The sequence below is a fragment of the Anguilla anguilla genome, chromosome 2 (genome assembly GCF_013347855.1).
Source record: "Anguilla anguilla isolate fAngAng1 chromosome 2, fAngAng1.pri, whole genome shotgun sequence".
Classification (NCBI taxonomy): Eukaryota; Metazoa; Chordata; class Actinopteri; order Anguilliformes; family Anguillidae; genus Anguilla; species Anguilla anguilla.
The window spans coordinates 32,131,952-32,144,994 of NC_049202.1; the positions used below are offsets into that span (position 1 = coordinate 32,131,952).

General features: G+C 38.8%; 1 protein-coding gene across 3 annotated transcripts in view; it reads right to left on the reverse strand.

Annotated features, from left to right (window-relative positions):
• Positions 1-7,286, reverse strand: part of mylk5 (myosin, light chain kinase 5) — a 42,123-nt gene extending 34,837 nt beyond the window's left edge. Inside the window, exons 1-6 of one of the 3 annotated variants that reach the window (XM_035405532.1) lie at positions 7,110-7,286; positions 6,486-6,539; positions 5,024-5,169; positions 3,314-3,521; positions 3,080-3,122; positions 1,447-1,582 (exon numbers count right to left, since the gene is read on the reverse strand). In XM_035405532.1, coding sequence (XP_035261423.1) covers positions 1,447-1,582; positions 3,080-3,122; positions 3,314-3,521; positions 5,024-5,158 — 522 coding nt within the window. In that variant the 5' untranslated portion in view covers positions 5,159-5,169; positions 6,486-6,539; positions 7,110-7,286. The remainder of the gene's footprint in view (positions 1-1,446; positions 1,583-3,079; positions 3,123-3,313; positions 3,522-5,023; positions 5,170-6,485; positions 6,540-7,109) is intronic. The other 2 variants (XM_035405534.1, XM_035405533.1) reach the window with 2 other exon arrangements.
• Positions 7,287-13,043: the final 5,757 nt, after the last annotated feature.

Consider the following 13,043-nt stretch of genomic DNA (forward strand, 5'->3'; position numbering starts at 1 on the left):
TAATTCTATGAAATCAACGATTCCATCGAGAAAAATAGTTCCTTCTCGTTTTATACCATACAATTACCACCATTTTAGGTCATTTTTGTCATTACATTATTTAAGAAAACTAAATGAAACCATTACTCAATCAAATTAATCTCCCTAGCTGTCTTGCTTTTTTTAAATTTTGCCGTCTCGCAGTGTAGACATTGCGTTTTTCCAAGACACTCTGAAACCGGGTTTGAATTCCAGTTAGCTTTATGATAGCTTCGCCGTCACTTGTCACCTAGTCAATATTAAAATTCTGGGTTTTAGGTCAGCATGCTTGTTATCCCGGCTAGCTAGCTAGCTAACTATTGAATTGTATTCAAAACAGCGGTTACTACAAACGGAATCGTTCACAAAGATACGGATGAAAATGCGTCCCGTAGCCGTGAGTTAAATACGGAACGCATATTCGACTGTCCATATAAGTGACGATTCCGTATTTTGCGGGATGGCTGGCATCCCTAAATGAAGCCAGTAACTAGAATCGTGATTCAACGTTGCCATCTATTGCGAAATTGGACATTGAAAATGCGAGGGGACGTAAAAACAATTCAAAACGAAAGAGTAATGTCACTGTTTTAACTGCTTTAGAATGCTGGATTTTGTAGCGCATTGATTTTAGAACTGTTAAAAGGCCTGAGGTGTCCCTTTACTGAGAAATAATGCACACCCTTTGGACCAATCTGAATGGAGTATTCAGCCAAGCCGTTGTATAAGTGGCATTATGCTATATTATACTACACTACGCACATTCAATGACATAATGATTATGATGTTTTTAAAAAATATTATCAATCCTTGAATTAACCTGGTATTATTTAAAAAATTTAAATGACCTTTATTTTAACAAACCCCTCTAGTGAAAGTTTGTGCATTTTGTGTCACTAGTGTGCCAGTCTTAAAGAAGAAAATGCACTGACACAAATGAGCTCTACCAATCCACTGAGTCAGTGACTATTTTGATGCTACAGTCGATACAGTACTGCAGCTAAAATACAACTGTATGTCTCTCTATGATGATAAGTGGTAACCTTGCACAAAGATGGGAGGGACTGACTCAACAGTAGCTTAAGGAACCCTGGCTGACTGAAACCCACAAAAAACACCGATGGCACGTGACCAATTGTGTACTACTGTGGACTGCTTGTCATAGTTGGCTAAAGACATAGCTGAAGCTCAAAGCTGGAACTATCAGTCTGCTCTCAGTGAATGGCTTCATGGGCTGAGACTCTCATCAAACAAACCTTTTATTTAAATATGAGACATATATTCAATGTGTCACATGCCGTGTGATTGATTGAAGTTGCTGGCAGTTGCTGGCAGCAGGTGCTGGCTGTGCCTCAGGTCAAGTACATGGGAGCGCACCTGTTATGTGTATATTCACGTTAGCATTTAAATACGGTGTGTGTATGGTACCTTAAGCCAGGTAACAGAGGGAGGGGGCCTCCCCGTGACCCTGGCCTTGAACTCCACTCGGTCCCCCTCCTTCACTGTCACAGCATAGGGCTTGGACACAAAGCGGGGGTGACTCTCTCCCCAGCTATGAACTCGCCTGAGAGAAAGAAAGAGCCAGAGAAAGGGGGAGAAAAAGTCTGAAGATTCCAGATAAAAGTAACATGAAGGACCATCAACAAATTCTTTTCAAACTTAAATAATAAAATTTAATAGTGCTTTAAGATTGTCCCTCAGCTTTCCTTTTGAAAATATATAATGTTCAAGGGGCACTGTAAACTGAATAAATGTACAAATTGGAACATAAACCTAACTTTCCTTATGTTCTGGGAATGTTGTGAGAATGAGAATTGTTAACTGGTCTCCTGCTTGTTATACAGAATGTTTCATAGACATTTCTCCTGCCTGTCTAATGATGTTGTGCCTTTCGGTGTGTAAGAAGAAACCTGTTCTGCAATGTCCCATAAAAGTTGCTTACATACTAATTACATAAGAACTGATGTTATAAAAGTAATTACTGCTTCCTTGTTTTGGTTCTATGACAAGACAAGTAGAGCCTCTAACAAACAAAAACTTTGACAATGGAGATTGTTTAGAGATATGCTGTCTGGAGATATGTTAATAACTTGGAAAGTGACATGAAAATGCACTGATTTTAAGAATTTTTACCCTTTTTTATTTTTTCAAAGACCCATTATCTTTGGCTCTTACTTGAATTTGATTTTGTTCTCTGCCTTCTTTATATCAAACAATGTTGACTTTCACATATTGTCTAGAGACAGTATTATGACAGGTCATTTTAATTTATTTTGATGGCATTCAATGATGGCGTTTTTACAAATGGAATTTATACATTTCTATAAGTGTGCTTTGTTTCTGTGTAATGCTTGCATTTTTGCATCATTGATACTGAGCCTGATATAGCTTATTTGCACATGATACTTTTTAACTCTAAAGTTTGTATCTCTGAGGCTATAATGTAATTGACTGCACTTAAAAGTTTATACTTAAATTCTGCACAGCAAAATGCTAAATTATGGTTGCTAGCTACAACACCTACAGGAACAGTAGTCGAGAACCGAATAGGATGCATGCCAATTTAGTTTAATACAGAGTGATACCAATTCCAAAAATATTCACATATGAAAACAAAACATATGACTTGAAATGGCACAGGTTACCATTTCCCACTTTTATCTTCTAAGTGGGATTATTTTTATCGTTTACATGTGTACTCTTTGCATGATTGGTGTTCATATGCAGTTTTTGGGCTTGATGTTTTCATAAGGGTCTAGCCTTTTAACTTTTTAAAATATCAGATACTGTTTTATTCTTCAGGAAACACGTTTCATATACAGACTGACATGCAAACCAATGACTGTTTCCTGAAGATGTTGAAAAAAGCCCCTCATTTTGTTTTTACACACACCTAATGACTCATCCGCTTTGTTTTGGCAGTCAAGAAAAGGCACATTTCCTTATGTATGAAAACATTGATACAATAAACAGTGGGGAATTACATTATGTCTCAACGGGGAGTGTTAGGAATTGAAATGCAGTATTTTGATAGAAATGTGATATAGCTGTTTTTACTCACCTCAGGACACGTTGGATAGGCCTTCGTCTGTCTTGATCTAAAACTAACAACGAATAAGTTCCCGTCATAAGCACAGCCCAGCCACAAAAAGATTGATTGGCGCAATTGTAAATTGGTTGAACTATCAATCATCAGATCATTTCTTGTCTTCATTTGTCACTCCAGGTGCCCTAAGTATCCCGTAACCTGCTTCCAGGTTTTCCCCAGGACCAGGGCACAACCTTTCACGCTTACCCTTAAGCTGGAGTCGGAAGCTGGCCTGTACCTGGCCGGCACAGTTGATGACCTCACACATGTACCGCCCTGCGTTCGTGGGGTTCACGTTGGTGACAGTGAAGATGTGGACGCCCCTGCCCAGCTGTCGGAAGCAGTACTGTCCACCGGGGGCCACAGGCACCCCCTCAATAAAGAAGGCCACTGTCGGCTCTGGTTGGCCCTGTACCTAATCAGACGGAGGAAATGTCAGTGGTTTGAAAGTGAAAAAGGACATAGTACTGCAAAGATGGTTGTTGTCTTACATTAAATTTAGTTACGTAAATGAAATGATACCACTGAAATTGAGATATGAGCATGAAATAAAATAAATGAAATAAAAATAACAAAGTCAAATTCATGCCAAATATAATTATTCTAAAAAGTACAGAAACTGCACAATACATCTCAAAAAAATAAATAAATAAATAAAACAAATGAGTTCTATAATGTACAAATAAACACTAGGATCAAATGCTGTGGATATTTTGACTACTTTGATTAAATATAGAACAACTGTGAAGACAACATTCTGATTTATTTGGAAGAAATATGTTTTTTCTGTGAAAAGTCATTAAGTAGTTGAAAATGATCTCTGATCTCTAGCTGGATGTATCAAGCACAAGCAAGTGAATGCCCTGGCCAGTTCTCCAGGCTATGCTTATACACAAACCATTTGCCTATCCAAACATTTACAGAGAGAGTCCAGCATTTATTTTCACACAGAACCATTCCAAATGTCTTTAAGTATTGTGCATTATGTGAACAGAATCACTGCAAAGTGATTAAACTGATTCATTCAAGTGCAGTGGACTCAGAGGAACAATGATAAAGCAGTTAACTTTGACGTTTGAATGTTCCTTTGGTGTCATTTCAGTTTGTGTTTAATAGTGGCTTCCAAAACTTAAGCTGTGTAACTTCAGCACCATGGAGTCAACTATGAATACGTGGGTGCCCTCTGCTGGACTTAAAAGGATATTAAAAGGATATTAAAAGTAAACAGGGGAACGGATGAGGAGAGCAAAATAGCACAATAAAGTACTCATAATAGAACAACATTGATAAATTACTTTGTCAAGTAGCAGACTTGGCGCTGGTGTCATTGTGACTGTATTGGCTGTGATTATAATGACCAGCAGCTGGCATTGTCCCCCAAGCCCACACAGATTCTCACCCCGCCGTGAACCGGGTCTGCCACTTCATTAGCAAGACAGTCCTGACCACTGGGACTTGGTGTCACACTTTTCTCACAGTCTACTGGTCTCCAAGCTCCTCAGACCATTGTGCATGACACTGAAGCTTTCAGGCTGTAGGCTTCTGATTAAGCTCATATTTCAAGGAATGGTTGTACTTGACTTTGTATTTGTGACTGAGTTTTGGCTTTAAGCAAACTGTGTGGAGCAGTAACCCAGTCACCATAAGACTGGCTTGCTGTGTAAAACCTGTTTAAAACCTGGTATACAAATTTACAATAAACTTTTGTCTCCTGCTCACCGCTACCTGCAGTGAGAAGAAGGGCATTTTTCACAGTCCCTCCCACCTTCTACATCCGTTGCTTTCAAACCCGTTTCAACATACAGTACCCTCTCTTTCTTCTCTGTACTCCAACACCTCTGGGCCACTACAGAGTGGGTCACAGTCCCCTTACCCCCCAGCCCCCCCCCCCCCCCCCCCCCAACCCCCACACCATACCTTGACAAAGAATGCAGCAGTGTCGCCGGGATACACGGCAGCGTTGCGGGGCGGAAGCAGGAAGAAAGGCACCACTTCTTGCCTGACGGGGCTCCGTTGCCTCCGGGACCCCGTCTTCCGCAAAAGGGAGGACATGGATGACGGACCTGCGGAGATGGGGAGAGAGGGATCGGGATTGAGGGATTCCCAGGATCGTAATGGGATGTCCTTACAACAGCCTGCCATCTGGTGTCATGAGGAAACATGCCCCTAGATGGAACCGTGCAGAAGTATAGATTTTTCTTCACTTTGAGCTATTATATTTAAGGGAATGCTACAGTGTTGCGTTACTTAAATTTGTCATTGAAGTTTCTTCTTCAAAGTAGTTCATAGTTACATTGCAATGCAATCATTTGACAGAAGCTCTTATGCTGACTGACATGCAGATGTGGAGAACATCTGTGTAGCTCTCAGCTTAACTCTCATTTTCTTACATTTATTGTTACAAGTTGAGGCCAGACCCCAATGCTGACAGGTGCTGAGTTAAGTATAGGTTGTTTCTCTGAGCACTGCGCAGTCCTATTTTTGATTGGGGGAGGGGAGGCAGCATCTATCAGTCAAGTTCAAACCTCAGACATTCTCCTTGGATTTGATAACTAAGGAAGAGTGATGACAACAAGTATAGCAGGTGTTCACTGCCAGTTCTGAGCATATGATTCTACTGTCACCATGTGGCCAGTTGGGAAATGAACACAGGAAAGTTCACATTGCAAATGTACCCATGAAAAAGCTCTGCTGAGCAGTCCTCAGTGTTACATGATGTCAATGCATTCATTTCTCGAGAACACTGCTGCAGTCATGCGCAACAATGAAGAGCCATTGTTGTCTCCTGCTGTTTCTATTCACGACAGAAGAGCTAATCACAACAACAAAAGGGTGAGGAAATGCAATAAAAGCTAAGAATACTTTCTAGAGTCCTCAGACAAAGGTCTTGGAATAAAAAGTCAATAGAATTTGAGATTTGGGAAGAGACGAGCATTTCTTAATAATATGATATAATATTTTCTCTCTAGCACGCATACTACTAACAACAGGGTTGCAAACAGTGTTATAGTATATTACTATTAAGACAAAATCACACTTTGCCAGAATCCCCAGTTTATGTAATATGGCTTCCGTTTATTCAGAGAGTGCCAAATATGAATCTGTTTGCAATGAGACTATTTCTTTGAGGAAGCAGAGAACAGAGTTCAATGAACTGTTCAGCCGAGGTTGGTTGAGAGCATCATAGAACAGGCCATATATTACATTCATCTCAATTAAAGCAGTTCATGGAAACTTTCAAGCAAGTATGCTTTATTCTTGGAAAAGTCCTCCTCTCCCCACCATTCAACTTCATGCCCAAAGAACTAAATCATTTTCACAAGTAATATGATGTGATAATAGGGGTTGCCATAAGGACAGTAATTGTTCAGGAGCCTACCTGTTCTCTGACACACCCTCTTCAGAAGACTGTAGCTTTGTGGGAGAGAGGGAACTAAGGAAAGTGCAAAGGCAATGGAATAAAACAATAGAGAATGTTTGCTGAGAGTGGGAGCAATCAACCTCACTATAGAAAATATACATGACCTTCAAAAGGTTTTCTAGATATGTGAGTTTCGTGTATCATAATCCTACCTACACCATTTCGCTATTGAATGCAATGTTTCATGTTACTACGTTTGTGCTCTTTTCAGATGTGGTTCCATGTGTCTGTGTATGCAGTGAAGAGTTCAGGCAAGGACCCGACTTCTGGTAGTGTCACGAGAATAGAGTACTACAGATTCATACATATTTTGAAACTATGACATTACATAATGTAATCATTTCAATTTATTCAAGTATTTCAATTCCCCCTTTCCCCAAAAATTACGTTAACATCCTTATTGCTTGTGAATGACACATCAAGATAGGCTGACACAACCTAAAACCGGACAGCGCTTGTGACACTTGTGACATCACTATGAATACCCAAGACAAAGTGGTTTTATGCACAGATGGATAGGAATGAGTTAATCAAGTGCAGAACCCAAGAATGAAGAAAAGGTATAAAATCCCCAGTACTTACTTCACAAATTAAGAAGGGATGGTGTATCTTCCTGATAAACAGGTTTGACAGCAGAGCACAGTAAAGTAAGTCCTTGCACAGATATTTGAAGAGTAGGTCCCCGTAAGTCTTAATGCAGGAGACCTGTGTGTTCACAGTGTAATTAAAAAGAGCAGAGCTACAAAAATGCACAGACTCCCAGCACTGGACGGCTGGGACAATGACAGTGGATGAACAATCCCTGTAGTGTTTTTTTCTGACTTGTTTGCATTGTGACACAATCAGGGCTCTGATCTCCAAGTACTTTTTGCAGCGTGTGTGTGTGTGTGTGTGTGTGTGTCTGTCTGTTCATGCTGGTATGTGTGGTTGTATGATGGTGTGTGTGAATGTGTATGCATGAATCATTCTCTCAGTAGTCAGGTTTCAGGATAATGGTATGTTCCTTTCTTTCTCCTTGTAAAGAGATGCTCTCTTTTTTCAACAGCCATGGTCCACCTGGAGTGATGTCATGTTTGCACACAGTTAACCCTTTCACCTCTTGTTCTTTAGAGCGCAAAGACGAGGGGATGGCGACCCAGAAATTTCAGGAATTTCCTCACATCCTTAATAATAATAAAAATTTTAATAAGAATTATCTATTTGAGGGGTGACAATAAATGAAATGACTCAAGAAACAATTAACAGTGTCACAAATACAACATTATACTGTTTAAATGAAATCTGTCAACAGTGCCCTCTATGGATCATGGGCAATGCCACCTTTCTTGAATGAGCTGAACAAGAAATTGACTGAAAGGAAAACGTTTGTGCTGTTTTCTATTGAACACAATTTTGCACAAAATATTTAACATCATAATTAAATGTTTAGCAATAAGAAGGGAAAAATGGTCATAAAGATAATTACCAGGGGTCATAAGACAAAAGTGTAACAAAAACAAAAGTGATAGAAACATAACATTATTTTCAAAGGTTACAAAGGAGATACAGGCATGAATATTTTGTGACAAAGCACATAATAAAAAATATTTAAAAAAAAACAATTTAGTAAAGATTCCAAATCTAAGAAAGACACACTCTTCAAACTCAATTTTAAATCCTTTTTTAAATGTTCACTCACTGGATACATTGGTGAAATTATTCTTTCCTTTACTTTAGGAAGCTTTTCCCATTGAGATGTACTGTAAGGCAGTCTTCTAGATTGATAAAGAGAGAAAGGTAGATTCAAATTCAAGCACATTCAACCCTCCATCAGAGTGACTTTTGTTTAATTATCCTTTTCAAATTTAATGGGCTTTATTCCATCAACTTAAATTAAAGTTATCAACTTAAATTAAAATTATTGCTGCTCTGGCATCAATTAATTTTTTTTGTTGAAATACCATTGACTAGCTAAGGATCCACACACCATGTTCTCAGAGCTGTCAGGTGAAATTCCTGGGACAAAATGATCTAATATAATTACCGGGCCTGGGACGATAATATTTATCACAAGTTCACAGATGACTGCCCCCCCCCACCCCCAAAGGGCCTGGGACAACATTTCTGGGTGTGTCCCACTGACGCCAGCCCTGCTTGCTCTCAGCTGGCTGCTGCTTCAAAGGAAATCACCAAAAAACAGGCAGACACTGTGGGCCTCCAGAACATGAGTTGGACACTGATGGCATTCAGTGGAGAAGCAGCTAATGAGTCTACTTTTCAATCGAAATTTAACAGCTGCACTACCTATAAAGGCTGCCTGCCCCATAAAACTGGGTCCGCATCTCAGGAACTTGGCTGCACAACTAACCGCCAACCCTAAAGGGAAAAACCGTTGCAAGCCTGGGAATTTCATTTCAAAATACAAAAACTATTTCAGCGCTGACCACAGGGTTGAGCTAGTGGTGTATTCAGACCGAAACTGTAGTGCTTTCTGCCCAACATCAAGATACTCCTTGATGCCAAAATCAACTGCAAAGGCCCTTTAGGCTATCAGTCCCACACTACACTCAGTTTTTTAGCAATTACATCTGCCCTAAAAGGGTCCCTTGGAAAAAAAAAAAAAAACCCATTTGTGGTAAATGAGAAGGAACAGTGTGTGTGATGGTGTATACACAAACTGGTATCCCAGTACCGTGCTTAGTCCTCCTTAGTATAGTGGTGAGTATCTCTGCTTGTCATGCAGAGGCACATGTAGATGTAGAATGCTAAATGGTAATATTGGGGTCGAATCCAACCTTGGGCAAATACATAATTATTTCTAATTGATTCACCGTTTTTTGTAGAAGTGCCTCAGATCACGTTTTTTCTTTTTTTTTTAGGTTTGATATTGAAATTAATATCAGCTTCATTTTACTATGGAGAGGATCAGGAAATCCCTTCTGCCTATGCCCATCAGGTGACTTAATAGTACTATCACATCATATTACTTGTGAAGATGATTTAGTTCTTTGGGCATGAAGTTGAAAGCATACTTGCTTGAAAGTTTCCATTAACTGCTTTAATTGAGATGAATGTAATATATGGCCTGTTCTATGATGCTCTCAACCAACCTCGGCTGAACAGTTCATTGAACTCTGTTCTCTGCTTCCTCAAAGAAATAGTCTCATTGCAAACAGATTTATATTTGGCACTCTCTGAATAAACGGAAGCCATATTACATAAACTGGGGATTCTGGCAAAGTGTGATTTTGTCTTAATAGTAATATACTATACAGCATTATGGAGGTGTTAGTTTCATCAGTCCTTTTCCCGTACTGTGCACTGTTTTGATGTATTTTTAAATATATTGTTTTTTAAGTATATTGCTTTTTAATGTAACTTTTTGGTGTATCTCTTCTCATCTTTACAAAATATATATTCAATGGATATATATACAGTGGATAGTAAGCAAGACCAACTAACATCAACTATTTGGGTATTCAAATATCAAACCAATTAAGTGAACTTTTTTTCCTCGACTACTCTCTCCTGCTTAAGACAACAGACAATGAGATCAGCAGGCGGAGAGTTCTATCATTGTCTTTTCTTGGGAAAATTTATTGTATTAAAATGGACATATTTATCCAAATGATTGTGCTTACTTCAAATGCCCGCTGTTACAGTGCCCAAGGCATTCTTTAAGAAACCTAATTCATGTTTGAATCTGTTTATATGGAAAAAGCCACCCAGTAAAACTGTCAGTGTTACAGAGGGCAGTAAATGAGGGTGGTCATACTATGCCAAATTTTGAAAAATTCTACTTGGCTGTACAAGCCAGGGCAGTGTGGACATGGCAATCTAACTTTTATAATTGCCCTACATGGAAGAAATTTCCTAGTGTCATCGGTTGCTTATAGGCATAATCATTTAAATTACGCCAAACCTTAACCACTAATCCACCTATTCAACATACATACAAGGCATGGAAAGAAGTTGCACCCAACCCATCTATGAAAAAACTCTCTTCCATGTAAACCCTTTTCTGCCAGATACCCATAGGGATGGACTCACCCAGGTGTGGTTTAGGAATGGTACAATAACATCTGGTCACATTTATAAGGAGAGGTCCTACAAGCATTTCCAGACCTGGCTCTCAAATATGGCGTAAATAAAAAAATTTTAAAAAACACAATTTGTTTAAATAAAATGCTTTATACCACACTGTAGACAAGATATTGGCAAAGGCATACATGAAAAAAATAAGTTGTTATTCAGCTTAGTTTTCCCGGTGACTTAGCCACCAGAAAACGCAGCAGGTTAGCTGGCAGTGGCATACTATTCTATAGCTGCTGGGGATTTGGAATCTAGAGGCATGTCTCCTTTTCATCGTCATTACAACAACAAAAAAACCCATTCGTAAAACTAAAATGCTTTATACCACACTGTAGATAATATCTTGGCAAAGAAATGCATGAAAAAATGTTGTTGTTCAATCAAGTTTTCCCAGTGACTTAGCCACCAGAAAGCATGTACACTCGTAGCTGGTTAGCTAGGTGTGGCATACTCTATTGGCTGCGTATTCGGAATCCAGAAGGTGGCACAGGTCTCCTTTTCACCGTGATTACAAAAAACACGCATTCCTAAAACTAAAATGCTTTATTGGCAAAGATCCGTTGGCAAAGATATACATATAAAAATACCATTGTTCAATCAAGATTTAGCTGTCTAGCCATGTCAGAAAACATTTTATAGGGCCTCTTTCCCAACATAACTTGGACAAATCAGAATTGAACAGAATGATGTCAAGACAGGGGTTGGCTACAATTTGAATAACATTTCATTTCAGCAATGCAAAATTCAGTTCTTTTGAATAAAATAGTGAGCGCTGCTTTTTTTTTTTTGGTGCCATTTCACTTCTGAAATGGCAGTAGAATTGTAAGTCCCCCAGGAAGTTGTAATGTTTTTATGACTCCTAAATATATGAACATATGAATAGAAAATAACCAATTAACATCTAAAACATTTCACAATGACGTTTTTCTTGTGATAAAATGTCTTTTTTCATGAACATTATAATGCCTTCAGTGTGGTTAAATATTTAACAATGACCCCACTGATTTTGGTGAAGCGTCCAGGCACAAATGCTCGTAAACATTCAGATTAGCATAATTTCTGACTTCTAAAGTAAAAAAAGTAACATCGCTGAACTGTCAGTGCTCCTTTGGAATGATTTAATAGCTTTGTCTACTTCAGCTAACTTGCGTTTGTGTGGGTGTGGTTGAGACTGCCCTCCTTGATGCAAAAAACTGACTTTACACATAAGTGTAGCCAATTAGCATATGTTCCAAACATTTAGTTTCTATATTTAACATTTGCATTTACATTTAATATTTACATGTATATTTAACATTTAAATTGATATTTAACATTTACATTTACGTTCAACATTTACTTAACATTAGCTGATTAATATGAGCTTGCTAGCTAACAAGTATCGATACATTGGCTTGAGACAAATGGAACATGGCACTTAATTTAGCTTATATTATTAAAGGTTAGAATGTGAAGACATGGATTCTGTTATGATACAGAACAGTCATATAACACTCGCATTACTACCACTGTTTGAAGAAGACCGGAACAGACCAGTATGCATTACCGGGACTTCTACTTTTGCTCATACGTGTACCAGTCAAAATATACAGTGTCACCACAGCATCTGTCCTTTCTTCTTTAAGCTCTGGCCATCTAATAAACTCATCTCTGATATGAATCCTTCTCTGCATAACACTAGCGCTCTCCAGAAAATATCTTTGTCAGGCTTTCTTTTCTTGTGCTGTTCTGAAGAGTGCACGCTCGTGGTAAGGGAAGATTTGACGTCAACTGAGGTCGCCGTTGGCAGGATCTGACAACATAATTACATCCAATCAGATTTCATATTTTAAGATGTTTTTTTTTATTTTTTACCTGACATTACCCACCTTCCGCACAGATCCAGTTGTCTCCCCAAGTCTCTTGTGGGCAGATATATAAGGAATGAAACTGGCAACAGCTTTAAGAAATGAAGGAAATTGAACAGTTTAACCTCACCATGTGTATTCTCAACAATTTACCTTGTACAGTAAAGCTCTCCATTCTGAACTGAAGAGCAGTCACAGGAAGCATCTGTTTTCCTAAGGGTGCATGAGAGGAAAGCATGATCTATGCAGGGATGGCCCGTCGCTGTTACAGGATACCTAACTGCTCATCCCAGACGGCAGAGTTCAGGAGACGTTTATTCAGGGAACTGTGAGTACGAACAATCTAAGTATTAAGATAAAAAGACCCAGTGATTAGGGAATTATTTAAAGATTAGGAATTACCCTCTTTCTAGTCATTTTAAAGGTGGACCTGATCCAATAGTGTTCCAGAATACAGTGTGCTGGCATGTACAGGATTAAAAAAGAAGTTCCAGAAAATGCCAAAATAATATTCAAATGGCAAACATCCATTGAAATGTTGACATCTATGGGAATCCCCCTGGAATCCTAATCAGTTCTCTATTAGCATATAACACAC